This window comes from Triturus cristatus, chromosome 7 (genome assembly GCF_964204655.1).
Source record: "Triturus cristatus chromosome 7, aTriCri1.1, whole genome shotgun sequence".
In the NCBI taxonomy this organism is placed as follows: domain Eukaryota; kingdom Metazoa; phylum Chordata; class Amphibia; order Caudata; family Salamandridae; genus Triturus; species Triturus cristatus.
In genome coordinates this window covers 828,367,808-828,385,826 of record NC_140590.1, presented here as the reverse complement: position 1 = coordinate 828,385,826, position 18,019 = coordinate 828,367,808, and the positions used below count along the sequence as shown (strand labels likewise).

General features: G+C 47.6%; 1 protein-coding gene across 3 annotated transcripts in view; it reads right to left on the bottom strand.

The window, feature by feature from the left end:
- MGAT4B (alpha-1,3-mannosyl-glycoprotein 4-beta-N-acetylglucosaminyltransferase B) overlaps window positions 1-18,019 on the bottom strand; it is a 1,507,233-nt gene that overhangs the window by 468,442 nt on the left and 1,020,772 nt on the right. For all 3 annotated transcript variants that reach the window (XR_014966618.1, XM_085617756.1, XM_085617757.1), the window contains exon 8: window positions 6,450-6,564. Coding sequence is in view for 2 of the 3 variants with exons in the window: in XM_085617756.1 (XP_085473882.1) it covers window positions 6,450-6,564 (115 nt within the window). In the remaining variant the exon portion in view is untranslated. The remainder of the gene's footprint in view (window positions 1-6,449; window positions 6,565-18,019) is intronic.

The following is an 18,019-nucleotide window of genomic DNA, read 5'->3' as shown; positions in this document are numbered from 1 at the left end:
TGCACCTGCGGCTGAGTTCGTCCACCCTGGCATTCAGGGAACCTGCCAGGTGTTGAACCACCTGATGTTCCAGCCATGTCCAGAGGCGGTGGGCCTCCTGACATAAGGTCCTGACCCCACCCCGCCCTGTTAGTTGCAGTACCACATGGCGGTGGTGTTGTCCGTGAACACCTGCACTACTCTTCCCCGGACAGAGGGGAGGAACGCTTTCAGTGCAAGACAAATTGCCCAGAGCTCCAGAAGGTTGATGTGAAGCCCAAACACCACCGGACACCAGAGGCCTTTGATCTCTGCCTACTCCATGTGTCCCCCCCCCATCCCAGAAGGGATGCGTCCGTCACCACTGTGTGTTCTGGTTGACCCAATCCTGGTTCGCGAGCCACCACTGCAGTTGTAGAGCAGTGCCCTCCGAGATCTGGATGCAATCGGACAGATTCCCCTGATGCTGCACCCACTGGAACTTCAGGTCCCACTGCAGAGCCCGCATATGCCACCTGGCATGATCGACCAACAGGATGCAAGAGGCCATGCGGCCCAGCAGCCTCAGACATTCTGACCGAAACCAGGGATAGAGGCTGAAAGATCGGAATCATAGCCCGAATATCCCGGACTCGCTGTTCGGAAGGATGGACCCGAAACCGCATTGTGTCCAGAACCGCTCCGTTGAAGAGGAGCTTCAGAGAGGGAGTCAAGTGCGACTTCGGCACATTGATGGAGAACCCCAGCGAGTGCAGGAGGTCGGCCATAGTCTGGAGGTGGGAGACGACTGCCTGGGGCGAGCCCGCCTTTGACAGCCAATCGTCGAGATAGGGGAAGACTGAAACCCCTGATCTGCGCAGATGAGCTGCAACCACCGCCATCACTTTTGTGAACACCCGAGGGGGGCTGGTTAGGGCAAAGGGAAGCACGGTGAATTGAAAATGCTTGTGGCCTACCGTGAACTGTAGGTAACGCCGGTGTGCCGGCAGGACAGGGATGTGAACATAAGCTTCCTGCAAGTCCAACGCTAACATCCAGTCTTCAGGGTCGAGGGCAGACAAGACCCGAGCAAGCGTCAACATCTTGAACATCTCCTTCCGGAGGAAGCGATAGACGTCCCTGAGGTCCAAGATAGGACGCAGGCCCTTGTCATTCTTGGGAACCAGAAAGTAGTGGGAGTAACAACCATGACCAACTTCTGGGACAGGAACGCGCTCAATGGCTCCCTTGGCCAAGAGAGCCGTAACTTCCTGCTGGAGAAGGGCCAGATGATCCTCCGACATGCGGTGGTATTTAGGTGGCATGGCTGGAGGGGTAGTTTCGAAAGGGAGGGAGTAGCCCCTTTGGACTATTTGCAAAACCCAACTGTCCGATGTGATGGTGCACCAGTGGGGGAGGTGATGGCGGATTTTGCCGCCTACTGGCATTTGATGGGCCTGAAAGGTCGGACTAGGAGGGTTTGGAGGCTGCTGCAGAGGGGGGATTTGTGGACTGGCCCCCCGGCTGGCCCCCGGAACCCCGACGGTTGTTCCCACGTCCCCGGCCGCGCAAATGTTGGGTAACTTGCTGCGGCCTGTGGCCCTGGAAGGGACGTAGCGGGGCACCCCTTCCGTAGCCACGGTAAGGGGGGAAAAGCAGACTGCACAGGGCGGGTGGAGAGGCCCAAGGACTTGGCCGTAGATCGTGAGTACTTGAAACGCTCTAGAGCATTGTCTGCTTTGTCTCCAAAAAAGTGACAGCCATCAAAGGGCATGTCCATCAAGGTGTTCTGGACATTCCCTGAAAAGCCAGTGAACCTCATCAACAAAGCGATACTGACATGGAAATATTTCTGCCCAGAGAGTCAGCGGTGTCCAGCCCACAACGTACTGTAAACTTTGCTGCGTCCCTCCCGGCGGCAACAGCCTGGTAGAGCACTGCCCGGGCCTCCTCCGGACACTGAGGCAGCACCTGCGCCACCGTATCCCACACCGAGTGGGAATAACAGCCCAAGAGACAATGTGTGTTTATGGACCGCAGTCCTAAACTGGCTAGAGAGAAAGTTTTCTTACAAAGGTGGTCCAGCTTCTTGGATTCCCTTTCCGGTGGAGCGGTAGGGAAGTCGCTTTTGGAAGTGGAGGCTTGGACTACCAAGTTCTCTGGGATTGGGTGTTGGGAGAGGAAAGTTGGGTCGCCCGGAGTCGGCCAGTGACATTGGGCAATCATCCTGTCAATGGGAGCCCCCGTGTTGGGCCTGGACCACGTGCCCAAAAGGATGTCGTTGAGGGCCTCATTGAACGGCAGCAGGGGCTCCGAAGAGCTCACAGCCAGTTGAAGCACTTCTGTCAGGAGGTTAGTCCTGACCGCCACCGTAGGAAGCTCGAGATTAAGAGCCTCAGCCGCCCTATGCAACACCACTACGTACAACGCTCCCTCCTCCGTAGCCACGGTAGGAGACAACATGCCAAGGTCAGATGACGTGTCAAGACCACTGGCATCCCCAGTTCCTCTCTCCAGTCCTGGTCAGAACCTAGCTGATCAGTTAAAGGGTCCACTGACCCCTCCCAGTCCTCCTCCTCCTCCTCCTCCTCATCATCTGGTTGCCACTCATGTTGAAAGGAGGCTCCAGGAGTGAACAGGGGCACTAAAAAAACCCTGATTGCCGGGTCGGCTCCGCGTCCATGTCGAGATGGAGGCCGGGGTCGATGCCAGCCGGGGGGGGGGCGACCGACACTCAGTGCGGAAGTGGTGACGTCAGAAGCGGTGCCGGTGGGGGTGTAACGAGGTCAACCGGCGCCAATCTGGATCCAGGCCTGGATCAAAGGGGGGCTTGCGGTGTCGAGGCCGGAGCCGTGGGCAGCGAAGACCTAGGCAACCGAGTTGCGGGGCCCGAAGGCGCGTCGGCGGTGTCGGTCCGCCCAAAGATAGCATACATCGCCTCTTAGAACGTACAAAGCTGGGCGGGAGTCGCTCCGGGTCCCGGAAAGGGAGGGAAACTCGGAGTCGACTCTACAGGCTTCGTGTGCGGAGCCGCGGGAGGAGCATCACCCGCGTGCCTCGTCGGATCGGACGACCGACGAGGAGAAGTCGAAGAGCGAAGATGCTTCTTCGACTTCTTCTTATGCTTCGACTTAACCAACCCAGAGTGCGAAGACTTTGAAGAATTTGAACCGGAGGGGTGGTGGCTCCGCGACCGGTCCCTCGACCTCCCTTGCGACCGGGACGTCGAGCGGTGCGGAGCCGACTGCCGGTGCTCAAGTAGCTTTCGGGACCGCTCCCGCAAAGCCTTTGGCGCCATCAACCTGCGGTCGGACCACGACTTGGGGTCGTGGTCGCGCTTCAGGCAAAAAAGACACACGCGGTGCGGATCCGTCACCGACATCATGCGATGACAGGAACCATAGGCCTTGAAACTGGGCATCCCTCGTGCACCTTCGGAGTCGAAGACTCGAAAAAGAAGTCGACAAAAGTCGTGAAAAAGTTAGTCAAAAAATGACTGAGGTACGCTCTTCCCGGATCCGCGCTGGCTGGTGCGGAAAAAGGAAAGAACAACGTCAGCGCGCGAGGGTGGCGTCTAAGTTGCTGCAGCGACGTCATCTCGGCAACCACGACGCCGAAGACGGATGCGGAGCCGACCAACGCCACCTTCCGACACGCAGAGGTACTTTCCGGATTCAGTCTGACGCCTGGGGGTAATTCTTAGGTAAGGAATCTATAACTAACGTGTTTCTTTCAGATAAGATTGGTTAGAGCGCTCTGAAACACAGGCGAGTTACTATGCTAAATGTCCACAAAAGCACATCTGATTTTATAAAGAAACACACCTAAGTCACATGCTGATTATAAAACATATCTTTTCTGCTTTTAAATCTGGAAAAATTACACAGGAAAATAAGCTTACAATATGTTGTTTATGAATAACAGACAAATCAGTGGCATAGAATCAGCTGACCAAAGCAGGAAAAAAGGAGGGGAATATCAGTATAGTTTTAGAGGTGTATAATTGAGATACCTTGGTTTTTTAAGTGGGCTGCTAAATGTAATAAAATTGGGAATATGGACTGTATAGGAAAGTAGAATCTGCTTTCATGGTTACCCCCACTTTTTGCCTGGTGTTATGCTGTTTCTGACTGGTCCGACTGAGATCCTGCGGACCGGTCTCTGTGCTTTCTCCCCTAAATTGGTCATGGTAAGTACTTCGGTACATCCCAGATTGGAATCTGGTGTATCCTTATAAGTCCCTAGTATATGATACTGAGGTACCCAGGGCATAGGTACACCAGGGTCCCCCCCTGGGCTAAAGCATATATTATGCCACCCGTGGGAGACCACTCAAACTGTAACTCCAGGCCTGCCATTGCAGCCTGTGTAAGCTGGTGCTAGCACCACTTATGACAGATATAGGTTTCCCTATATCTGAGGTCACTGCCTTTAAAATCTATAAGTCACCCCTAAAGCAGGCCTTTCAATCCTGAAGGCAGGGTGCTTGGTTCTAAGTGTGAGGGCGCCCCTGCATGAGCGGGGCACCCCTATAAAATACGGAGTCCATTCTCCCGGGTTATAAGTGAATCCGCCATATAACATACATAGGGGCCATGCATCATTACGCGATGACCATCTCTAAACTGGCTGTAACAAACCCTCTCATGGTTGGTATAAAACATGTTGGAATCATACCCCAACACCGTGAACGGTGTGGGAGGTATGATCCCAAGCATTGTAAAGCTCCTCCAGAAGGCACTCCGTGCTCCCGGTACCAGTTTTCCTGAACCAGAGACATGTTTCTGCCCCCTGCTGCCGACCCAAGCTCGAGCAGGGGAAGGCAGAACAAAAGATATCCTGTCACAGGGAGGTGTGACCACCTCCCAGAAAGGGCACATTGTATTGGGGCAGGATGGGGGCGCTTGCCAACGCCACTGAGACTGCTTTCAGGGCACATTTGGTGGCCTCCTTGCATACTCCAGTTCAAACCAGTTGAGGGAGCTGTTGGCTCCCACCCTGGAGTGAAACTGGACAAAGGATATGGGAGCATCCTCCCCACTGTCCAGACCCTCCTCTGGGAGGGAACCCTGAATCGTCCCTACCCTTTTCTTAGGGTATTTAAGGGCTTACCTGTGAGTGGGTCCCTAGATTAGTCGTGGGACAAGATTCAGATCAAGATACCACTTCCTCTTTGACCATCTTGGCACCTTGGACTTAGCTGGACTTCGCTCTGCGCACCAAGGCTACAACTGGGAAGACTCCTGCTGCTCCTGGTCTCGTCGCCCTGCTCGTCTGCTGCAACATCCGTGCCTGTGCTCCATACAGGAACCTTACAAGGCCTGTGGACATTCAAGACACCTGAAGGAATTTCCTTTGAAGTGAAGGAGTCACTTCCCTGAATCTGCAGGCACCGCAACCAAGCTAACCGGTCTACTGCTCCTGGGCTCCTACGGATTCCGAAAGGCTCAGCAACACAGGTGGTGGTTCTACAACTCCCTCAAGGCTTGCACTGTCTTCATACCAAGTATGAGGCTAGGGTCCTTCTTTAAAATTGCAACTGGGACTTAGCCATTGACTTGAATTGAGCATGCGGTCGTGTTCCCACTCTGCCCACTGCCTCTGTGAGGTTCCTGGTTATTTACCTTGGGTGGTTCCTTGGGTCCCCAGCGCTTCTACATTTTCTGGGTATAGTCTTGACTTGAGTCGTGGTTCACAATCCACTATTTTAGTACATGGTTTGGTCTCCCCCTGGCGACCACTTTGTATTTGTGCTACTTATCTGTTTTTATTGCAAAGTATAGTGTGCATTGCGTATATCTCCAGGTAGGAGATATTTGTATGTGTTAGTGAGCGTCTTATAATAAATATCTATTTTTATAAATATACTGTGTGGTTCTTTTTCACTTAATCTATACCAATATGACTATGTTCTGGTAAAACAAGCTGCTTTACACTCCTTCTGGACTACGCCTGAAGGCTTCTATCCAAAGCGACCAGTTAGAGAGCTTTCTAAGGTTGTCCAAGACCACTAAAATCACCATAAGGGTTGTCTGGATTAGTGCAGGGTGCCCACTTACATAAGTGTTCACCATACACAAAGCCAGCCTCCTACAAACAAACACTCTTCTCTTGTAAATTGAGAATTTAATTTGCATTTCTAATCTAGGGTAATTTGAGTTATTTTTGAATGGCTGGCGGGGTAGTTTGTTAAAGTATTCCAAAGGCTGAGGATGTGTCCTTCGTCCAAACAACTTGGAGGCTGCTTTAAGATTTTAGCACATAGTGTTCCCTCACTTTAAGAGCACAGACATATTGATGGATAACAATGGCATGACCAAGAGCAGCCACAATGGCAAAATGCTATATCCACTGAATTTGGTATCCATGTGGAGTTAACTGAAAAGAATAGAAGCTATGTTTTATCATGAGACACCCAAGTGACCTCAGAGCTTGATTTAATAAATAATATATATATGTATATATATCGAAAATTATAATTTTGTATTTACCAATGAATCCAAGCTGAGAAAACTCCAAAATCATCCACTCCTCTGATGGTTGCTGCAGAGCAAAGTTCTTCATTGTGCTCAGATAGTTGGGTTTGGCGACAATATCATCCTCCAGCTAAAAAGAGAAAATGTCAACTTCTCAATTCTAAAATTTGCAAATATGGACGTATAAATGGATTTAGAGTTATGCAATGACAGTGAAAATAAATGTGACACCATAACATTAATTAAAGCAACTGCACTAATAAACACTCATTCACGCATTTATTATTAAAGTTCAAAGGCAAAATTCCAGTTCACTGCCACAATGGAGTAAAACTGACATGAGAAACATGTCTTACTGCCTTAACCCCTTCGCTGCTGCGGACATTCCGCTGCAGCGCTGGGGGGGGGGCAGGGGGGCAGCGCGGTGGGCCTGTGCTCATGACGGAGCCGCTCCGTCATGAGCCACAGTTGAGCTGTGCTCATGACGGAACGGTTCCGTCATGACTCCGCCCATTTGCGTTGTCGCCCCGCACAGGCGGGGAAACAGCGCCGCGCAGGCGGAGCGGCCGCCAACAGGATTGTCATGACGGAACCGTTCCGTCATGAGCACACGGCAACCGTGGCTCATGACGGAACGGTTCCGTCATGAGCGGGGAAGGGGTTAAAGATGGCATGCAACAATTACTTTCCACAGGGAAACAACTCTCCTAATAGTCGTGAGGAACCTGCAATGTTTTTTTTTTACCATACTGCAAGAAATTAATCCCTTGCATCCGTGATTTGGTTGTTTGTCTTTCTTTACTAAAAATAGGCATGAAAAAACATAGCAATAAACAATATATGCAGATTCCCAGAATGTAATGAACTATTACATACCATTTTGGAGGGAGCAGAAGACCATCATGAGTCACTCGAGGCCTCGCCTCACGAGTACGGGCTCTCTATTCACACTCAACAACTGTAATATAATGCGTACTACACACATACATACGTACATGCGTGTGTACATATATATATATTCACTGAAAAACCCATAGGTTTCACACATGTTATAGTTAGCTGGACATTTCACTCGTAAAAAACCATTGAAATTCCCCCGTTATAGTTAGTTCAGCTAACTATAACTCGCGTGACTGCAATCCACTGCTGATGACGTCGCATATTACATCACTGTATTCACTAAGATACTGTTAATAAGTCGGTTATACAATTAATTTTACAAAGAAAACCATCCATTTAGACACTTATTTACCCATTTATTCTTCCATTAACCTTTAGATATACATATATAAAAAATATTTGCTTTTCAGAAAGACACATTCACTGGATGATGTCATTTGAGATGTCATCAGTGATGTCATGAGTAATGTCACTGACCATGTCATGAGTGATGTAATATGCGACGTCATCAGCAGTGGATTGCGGTCGCGCGAGTTATAGTTAGCTGAACTAACTATAACGGGGGAATTTCAATGGTTTTTTACGAGTGAAATGTCCAGCTAACTATAACATGTGTGAAACCTATGGTTTTTTCAGTGAATTTGCAAGGTTTTTTAAATGCTAATTCCTAACTATAACGTGTGTGAAACCTATGTTTTTTTAGTGAATTTGTAAGGTTTTTTAAATGCTAATTTATGTATGTATTATTATATTTTTTATATATTTATTTTACAATAAACTACCTATGTATATAGTTATAGATTGACTGTATCCTTTAATATGGAATGGCTCAGCTCTTATTTTAAATCTGGATAAAGTTGAAAAGCATAGTTAATATCTTCTATAAACTTATAAACAGTTTAAAATGTATTTTTTTTTTAAGGGTTTTTCACCATACGCGCACGGTGCGCGCACCCCGCGACTTTTTGAAAAAAAATAAACTGTTTTTTTCACCCTTCGGGGTCCTTCAGGGACCCCCTGACAAAGGCTAGGGGGTCAGGAACTCTCTACCCTGCCCCCTTTTAACGTTCTCCACCTTTCTTTTTCACTGCCACACACAAAATGGCGTCTGACACTTCCTGATTTCGACCGATTCGAATGTTGACTGACATCTAACCACCAATCAGAATTACGCTCGCGCACATTTGGTGCGCGCACGGTGCGCGCATATAGATATTTATGTACTTTTAACTGCAATTTTCTCAGGAACTACTGAACAGATTGACACCATATATGCAAAAGGCACATGCCTGACCTGAGGACCACCTCTTTGCCAAATTTCAAGTAATTCTGTTCAGCCGTTCGGGCTGTACCTTTCGACTAAAGGTCCTATGGGAAAATGCATGGGGAAAACGTGTTTTGGGACCCCCCTTTTTTCTCAGCTCCCGCTTGACGAATCACCACGAGACTTTCAGGGTAGGAGCTGAGCGGAGCGCCCCATTAGTTTTGAAAATGTCGCGAGGATTCGTCAACCGGCGCCAAAGTTATTCAAAATAGAATTTTCAGATTTCCTATGGGAACTCGGTCCTAACTATAACTATCTACTGGCGACCGCTGTTGCTATTCCCAGTTTGGTGGCGTGAAGTTGCTGTCCCCTGCTCTCCTGGTGCCGGGATTGGCTACGCCCTCCACACCCGCTGCTTAGTACTTACCGGGGCTCCTTTGGATATCTGACTCGGCTGTCCGGGCTTGGCTCCGCCGGACCACATCTCCCACGATCCTCAGGGGCAGGACGCCTCAGAACAACGCGCCAGGAGGCGCTTAAAGCTGGACTCGGTGCTGAGTCCCTCGGCGTGTTGCTATTCCCTGTTTGGTGGCGTGAAGTTGCTGTCCCCTGCTCTCCTGGTGCCGGGCTTGGCTCCGCCCTCCACACCCGCTGCTTAGTACTTACCGGGGCTCCTTTGGATATCTGACTCGGCTGGCCGTGCTTGGCTCCGCCGGACCACATCTCCCACGATCCTCAGGGGCAGGACGCCTCAGAACAACGCGCCAGGAGGCGCTTAAAGCTGGACTCGGTGCGGAGTCCCTCGGCGTGTTGCTATTCCCTGTTTGGTGGCGTGAAGTTGCTGTCCCCTGCTCTCCTGGTGCCCGGCTTGGCTCCGCCCTCCACACCCGCTGCTTAGTACTTACCGGGAATCCTTTGGATATCTGACTCGGCTGGCCGGGCTTGGCTCCGCCGGACCACATCTCCCACGATCCTCAGGGGCAGGACGCCCCAGAACAACGCGCCAGGAGGCGCTTAAAGCTGGACTCGGTGCTGAGTCCCTCGGCGTGTTGCTATTCCCTGTTTGGTGGCGTGAAGTTGCTGTCCCCTGCTCTCCTGGTGCCGGGCTTGGCTCCGCCCTCCACACCCGCTGCTTAGTACTTACCGGGGCTCCTTTGGATATCTGATTCGGCTGGCCGGGCTTGGCTCCGCCGGACCACATCTCCCACGATCCTCAGGGGCAGGACGCCTCAGAACAACGCACCAGGAGGCGCTTAAAGCTGGACTCGGTGCTGAGTCCCTCGGCGTGTTGCTATTCCCTGTTTGGTGGCGTGACGTTGCTGTCCCCTGCTCTCCTGGTGCCTGGCTTGGCTCCGCCCTCCACACCCGCTGCTTAGTACTTACCGGGGCTCCTTTGGATATCTGACTCGGCTGGCCGGGCTTGGCTACGCCAGACCACATCTCCCACGATCCTCAGGGGCAGGACGCCTCAGAACAACGCGCCAGGAGGCGCTTAAAGCTGGACTCGGTGCTGAGTCCCTCGGCGTGTTGCTATTCCCTGTTTGGTGGCGTGAAGTTGCTGTCCCCTGCTCTCCTGGTACCGGCTTGGCTCCGCCTTCCACACCCGCTGCTTAGTACTTACCGGGGCTCCTTTGGATATCTGACTCGGCTGGCCGGGCTTGGCTCAGCCGGACCACATCTCCCACGATCCTCAGGGGCAGGACGCCTCAGAACAACGCGCCAGGAGGCGCTTAAAGCTGGACTCGGTGCTGAGTCCCTCGGCGTGTTGCTATTCCCTGTTTGGTGGCGTGAAGTTGCTGTCCCCTGCTCTCCTGGTGCCGGGCTTGGCTCCGCCCTCCACACCCGCTGCTTAGTACTTACCGGGGCTCCTTTGGATATCTGACTCGGCTGGCCGGGCTTGGCTCCGCCGGACCACATCTCCCACGATCCTCAGGGGCAGGACGCCACAGAACAACGCGCCAGGAGGCGCTTAAAGCTGGACTCGGTCCCTCGTCCCGCGAGGACGCGCGCGGGACAAGCCGGGCTAAGCCTGCGCAAAGGGCTGGCCGTCTGTGGCCGTCCGGGGCTGCAAGAGGCTGGGCTGGGGCCCCCCCCCGAAAAGTTAGTATTAATAAGGTCTTGATTACGATATGCATCTTGTAACGGAAAAGGGTGAAAAAGAGAACATATGGTTCCAAAGCCATTGGAGGGGGTGGTGTGACCTTGGACTCGTATCTGGTGAAAGTATCCAGCATGTTAAATGACGAAATAGAAAGAACTGAAAGGAGGCTTTCGCTGGATCCTGGCCTCACTACTATCGCCCTGGTACATGATGCCCCAGAAGAGAACGTTTCCCAGCCTACATCATCAGGTCTACTTCGGGATTTGATAGATAGCGATGTAATCCCCATGAGTGATCTTGTCCAGCCCCATGTAGCTTTCTCTTCAGGTGATACTGAGGATGTTGTACCTAGTATTTCGTCCCCCCCTGCCCAAAAAAAGAGACGAGTTACTAGGGCCGGGGGTATAGTCCCACAGTGCATGGCTAACCAACAGAGGGGTCAAGAGTACAGAAACCTAAGTCTAAGGTAGCAAAACAAATACCTCTTAAGCTTGTACCAGAAGACCAAATAGATTCACTGTGGGTATCTTTTAAAGATAAATTAGACCAGATCCTGGATCCTATTTTAGTCAGGATATCGTCTATAGAAGAAAGAGTGATTAGTATGGAAAGGCGGTATGGGGTGACACTTTCATCTAATACCCATATTGTTCAATGTGAACCACCTTCCCTGGAGATAGAGGGCCAGCCAGACACTTTAAGGGATCAGCCCATAAATCTACCTGAATCTCAGATACAGGCTGAATCCTCAATTGTTGGCATAGGCCTTGGCATGAATGATGAAATACTTGTATCTAAGGGGCCTATAAATATCAGCGGCCCAGTAAAATTGGGAAACGTGGCAACCTTTGTAAGATCCACTACTAGTTCTAACCCCCTGAGTTTTTATAAGATCCCTGCAGAAAGAGAGGTTTTTCAGCTTATTCCTGAGGTTTTGCCCCTAGTACTTGTTTTGGCCAATGTACCTTGCCTATGCCCTGGCAAAGAAGAATCCGTAGGCAATTTAATTATTAAAGTTCTCCATTGGCTAACAAATAACACCAATACATCTGAAAGGGGCAAATAACATTTGGCCAAGGAAATTATAATGGCCAGGAGGGTACCCTGGTTGGGAAAGAGTAAGAAGAGATTTGAGGGTGACTGTATATTCATACATTTTTCAAGTCCCCAAGTGTTGTCAAACGTGTTAGCAAATCTATTCCCCCCCCAATTTAGGGGCTCTGCTATAATTCCATTAACCCTAGATTTCTTATACGATCGTTCGTGGTGTAATGGGAATAATTTTAGGTCCAGTTTAAAACCCACTTATAGCAACCTACCAATGAGAAGGGGCTTTCCACCTTTGACGGAAGGAATTAATTTGAGGAATAGATATGGGGCTCTGACAGACATGGAGGATTGAGATTGACTGCAGGGTGCCTCTAATGATGTTCTGAGCAGCCTATATGTGAATGTTCAAATGAATAGGCAACCGGTGCAGGGTAATGAGGGGATCCAAGTAGGACACATAACATCCACATGTCCCTTAGTGGAACTACCAATGATCATAGAGATCCCTCACAACACTAATCCCCCCATGGTGGGGTGCTCGATTTCAAATGGTGTAGAAAGACCCACTAAAATACAGACTATCATGCCAAATCCTCACCCTCTTGACAATTCCATTGCCGAGTATTCCATGGGAGGAGTGAACGAGATCGAAGAAGGAATAAAATACCTCCAAAATACGAATATTATTCTAACAAAAAAGGAAGGTTTAACCCTCCTTTCATGGAACATCGCGGGAATTGCTAATAAGGTAATATCTCCGGATTGGTGTAGATTTATTGATCAGTATGACATTAATCTTTTCCAGGAATCGTGGTCTGTAGCCCCGGTCTTTCGTATGGGATTTCTTTAATTTTTACATCCCCGCGGTTAAAAATTTAAAAGGTCGGCCTGCAGGAGGTCTAGTGATCTGGATTCGCCAGTCCTTGAGATGCAAGGTGCAGCAGGTCGGAGCATTATCAAAAGATATCCTGGCAGTTAGACTTGAGAATGGCCTGATGGCTGTAAAGTAGCTATCTTTAATGTTTATGCCAGAGGACAACCAGGGGGACGAACCTCAGAGGAAATTGAAGCTCTTGATTCCCAGTTGGAGGATCTTCCAGAGCAGATTGCCCCAATAGTGGGGGGAGATTTTAACACCACTTATGAACCCCTTGGCCAGGAAGACCAGGATATTTCTGCTGATCAAGACAATAGATGGGGAATCCCTAAACTTGATGTCCCCGTTCTAAAAAGATGGTCAGCTGCAGCAATCCAGCTCAAAGTAATGTGTCTAGAAAGGGGATTAAGAGCAGCAAATGGGAGAACTCCCACTGATCAACAGGGAGAGAACTCCTTTGACAATGGGAGGAACAGTAGTCGGATTGATTATTTACTGGTGGATATTAGATTTTGGCACAGGCTGGTTGACATGGCCATTATACCACGGTTAGAAAGCGACCATAAACCCCTCTGCTCGTCATTTTATGTACATAGGGGGACCGAGTTGAGCCCATAAGAGGAGGGACAACTACCTTAGATATTGTTGCCTCTAATAATATGCGTCATGTCAAATGGGACAAATTAATCGGAGAATCCTGCTCAGTTGGCTGCTCTTAAAAATGAAGTGATTGGGGAATTGATTAAATTAAATACCCAAATTAATAGACAAGACTTCCCCTGTATTATGCTTGAGGCCCACAATAATATTTCTGCAATACTTAAGGTTTTTTTCCAGAAGCAACAACCAAGGGGAAATAGAAAACCAAAATTGGTAACAACTAAGTGGTATAATGAATCTTGTAAATTCGCTCGGTTAATGCGGAGCAAAGAATTAAGGGCTAAGAATCCCATTAAAATACGAGAAGCAAGGGATTCTTATAGGCATGCCCAGAAGGTGGCAAAAAGGCAGTGGGATGAGGACAGATGGCGGGATCTGAAATTGGCTTGTGCATCCAAGGATTCAAAGCAATTTTGGAATATTATAAAATGGGATAGGGGTGGGAAAGGAGAACCCCCCCAAAAACAATGTTCCTCAATCTCAATGGTTAGAATTTTTTAAACCCAAATATGCTCGTCACCGTGAGATAGAGGATTGTAGTCTCCCACCCACCATCCTTTATTCAAACAACCTGTTTACTACTGAAGATGTGAGTATGGCACTAGACTGTGTGACCAGAGGTAGGGCACCAGGAATGGATGGTATTCCAGCTGACATCTTCTTGAGTGATAGACCGTCCTGGTGCCAGAACTTTGCATTGCTGGCAAATTCAGTGGCTAGAGGTGCTCCCATTCCATCTTCTTGGAAGGGAGCTGAAATCATCCCAGTTTTTAAAAAGGGGGACAAATCACTCCCAAATAATTATAGGCCTATTAGCCTCATAGACTCGCCGCAAAAACTGGTTGGTCATCTAGTCCAAAACAAAACACAATCATGGATTGAGGACCAAACCATCCTATCCCCATATCAAGCTGGGTTTCGTTCTTGTACCAGCTCAATCGACCAGGTCTTCTTTTTTATCCTATTGTATTGGAGGAATGTGTTGCTAACTAAGGGATCATTATATGCAGTCTTTGTAGACTTAAAATCGGCCTTTGATTTAGTTCCCCGTTGTAAACTTTGGTCTGTCCTTGCTGATCAAGGGATGCCATCTGATCTTTTGACTCTACTCGTCCGCCTGCATGAGAACAATTACGCCAGAACCAGATGGGGGGCCCAGGGTGAGGTCACTGATTAATTCCCTGTTGAGCGTGGGGTTCGACAGGGGTGTGTCTTGACCCCTACTCTATTTTCACTTTATATAAATGGAATAGTTGAACATCTTTGTAGCTCCCCCACAGATGCTCCTATTTTGGCTGGTGCGCGCGTGCCTGTTCTCATGTTCGCGGACGACACCCATATTGTTTTGCGGACCCCGAGTGGCTTGCAGAAGGCGGTAAATGCCTTTGGAGAATTCGGTCTACGACGTGGTCTTGAGATTAATACCACAAAAACTAAGTTCATGTCTTTGAACTTGTTCAAACCCTAGAAGGGTAGAATTCTCTTAAATGGTAATCCTCTTGAGCGGTTGATTTTTTTTGTATATCTTGGAATCTCGCTCCAGGCTAATATGGGATGGAACTGTCTTATGGATATGTCCACATTAAAATTTCACCATCTTGCAGGGGCCCTATCCTCTAAACACATGTCCTCCCTAACTAGGCCTGTTACACCTGCCTTGGAGGTCTACAATATTAAAGTAATCAATACTGCCCTTTATGGAGTAGAACTCTGGGGCTTTAACAACTTGAACCATTTAGTTAAAGCGGAGAATAAGTTCTTACGTAACTTAGTTGGTGTTCCCCAAAGTACCCCGATCATTCCGCTCTTGTTGGATTTGGGCAGGAAAAGTATCAAAGATATAGCAAAGCTGTGACCATTATTATACTGGAGACGCATTTGGCCCACTCCCGAACTTCTACATTATGCACAGAGACTGAAGGACGTGATTTTGGCCGACCAATTTCATAAAATTAAGTGGCTCAAGGAGCTCAGGTCTCTTTTATTAAAGTTGGACCTGAGCATCTTATGGGACAAACCAGATAATTCAATTTTCCCATCTAAAAAACTAATGAAAGAAAAATATTGGGAAATGGTCCAGACAGAATCCAACAGAGCCAATATGCACACAAATTTAACTGGTCGGTTCTTAGACTATAAATCACACCCATTGTGTGAAGCTTATAGGGATATTATCGAGAGGCCATTAGACCGTAAGTTATATTTTCAATTTAGGATAGGTACTCTCACGGTCAAAGCATTCACTAATAAATGGTCCTCTACAATGGATAAGAAATGTCATAATTGTCTGGATATGATTGAATCAGTAGTGCACGTATTCTTTGCTTGTCCTCTTTATGCAGCCCCGCGTCGCAAGTGGCTTAGACCTATCTGTCTAAAATTAGCTTCAAGTAGACATATAGAAGCATTAAGGATATTGGGGTCTGACTGCTCGCCATGTTTGGCGGTGGCTGTAGCCAAATTTTTAAGTTGGGCTTGGATAATACGTACCCGGACTTCTATCCAACTTACTAGTTGCTAGTAAACCTCTTGAATTTGCTATGCTGTTTTAATCTTTTTTAAAGAGGAAAAGAAATTTTATGTAAATTTAGTACTTGAAAATGTATATTAATTCTTCTATTGACAGTAATTAATTGGATCTAATGTTTTTTTTTTATATAACAAAGAGGATTGTCATGTGATATTTATTTTGTTTGTGTCTAATATGTTTTATGTGCTTTTAAGATTTACTGTCGAATAAAGCTTTTTGATGATGATGATGATGATGATATATATATATACTGAAAAAACTAAAGGTTACAGGGATGTCAGTTAATCTCAGATTTCCCCCATACAAAACCAGTGAAATTCCGCAGTTATTACCTGAGCTAACTATAACTTACGCCCCCGCAATGCAATGCTTATGACCTCACATATTACATCACTCATGAATGTATTTTTTAAAATACTGTGTGTGGGGGGGGGGGGGGGTGCCCCACCCTCCCTCCCGGGCTATCGGACCTGGGGACCCTATTCCCCAGGGCCCAGCCTGTAGCGCCGAGACACCTATGGGTATTTGTGCGCTTTAGAAATCTCATAAACAAACAAACGTATGGGTGCCCTGGTCCTAACCCTAAAATGATCATGTTGCCAAAAGAAATTGGAAAGTCACATTTTCACTCTATCATAACACATTGACATAAAAATAATGTAACTACATATTAGGAATCTCCCTAAAATACAAAGCATCACCCTCAACATATCAATGCAAATAATTCTGGGACCTGCTTAAATGCTTTTGGTCTCCTAGAAATCTGTTTAAGTTAGGCCTACTAGACTCTTCAGCCTGCTGGGGCTGTTCAGAACAACCTGCAAACTTACATCATATGCTGGTCTACTGTAAGTACACTCACCTCCTACAGCCGAAAATCAAACAAACTATAAATGACGTCTTCCAGTCCAGAAATGCTATACATTGCTGCACTGTCATCCTTGGCTCGTGCAACATATACCCTCCACTAAAACTTTAACACTGTGATATCACCCTTCTGGACATGTTACTAACGATTGATATTAAAACCACTGAGTGGGCCTGGGTATGTTTTAGAAGTGGATCTGCTAAAATTGTGGCTGATAGAAACTTTAATACCAACACCTCCAACCAACTGTGGAATAAACTAAATCTTTAGTTACAGAAATTAAAGCCACCTTGAACTCATCCTTAAGACATTCCTTCTCTCTACATACAAAATAAGTATATAACCATCCTTTCTTAGAAAAATCCTCCCCTCCAATCCCATTCACTTCCAACTCTTCTTTACCCCTCTCTCACTCGTCTATCTTCACTTACTATTTGTATCTTCATTTTTCTTATTACAGTTATCATGCGAGAATATAGTAAACCGTTGTTCATATAGTGATGCTACACAATTTTATCAATACCACTGCAAATATTTTAATAATAACCTCTTATTACCACTTTGCTAATTGTCTATTCCCCATATACGATACATCTGTACTGCTGCTGTTTGTTAATCTTTTCCCCCTAATTAAAAAGAAATGCAATTTTTCAGAAATACCCAGGAAGGGCTGAATCTGCTGCATCTGAAGATGTGATTTCTTCACATAGTAGGTGAAACCCAAGCTCTGAAGTAGAGACTCTGTTGTGTGAGTGTATGCTAGGCTTTGCCATTTGCTACTGCTCTTCATCAGCCTAGTGTCTAGGTATGGAAAGACATGTGCGGCAGTCCTATACAGATGCGCTGCCACTACAGCAAAACACTTAGTAAATACCCTTGGAGCTATGGTGACAACTAAGGATAACACCATGAACTGCTAGTCGTCCACTTAATAAGAATCACAGATATTGGAAATTAATTGGGTGGATGGGGATATCGAGGTATGTATCTTTCAGACAGAGCTGGCATTAAGTCTCATAGCGCTAGCAGTGGGATGGCGTCTTGTAGTGTGAGCATGAACGTGTTGGGAGAGCTGGCCTTTCAGTGAATTAATAATTATCTGGAATATACCTCAGTGCCGCATTGGTGTTAAAGTATTGTTTCTTCCATAAGGTGAAGGTGGTCTCATCTCAGTACTGATAGTGGCTGGCATGTTGGGAGCAGTTTGTAAAATACAAGGCACTACACCTTTACCACACAATGTAGAGCATCAGATCGGAGGTGATGTTTTCCCAATGCGCTAGGAAGTGCCTCAGTCTCCCCATGGTGTGTTGGTCAGTGGTAAGGAATAGGGAA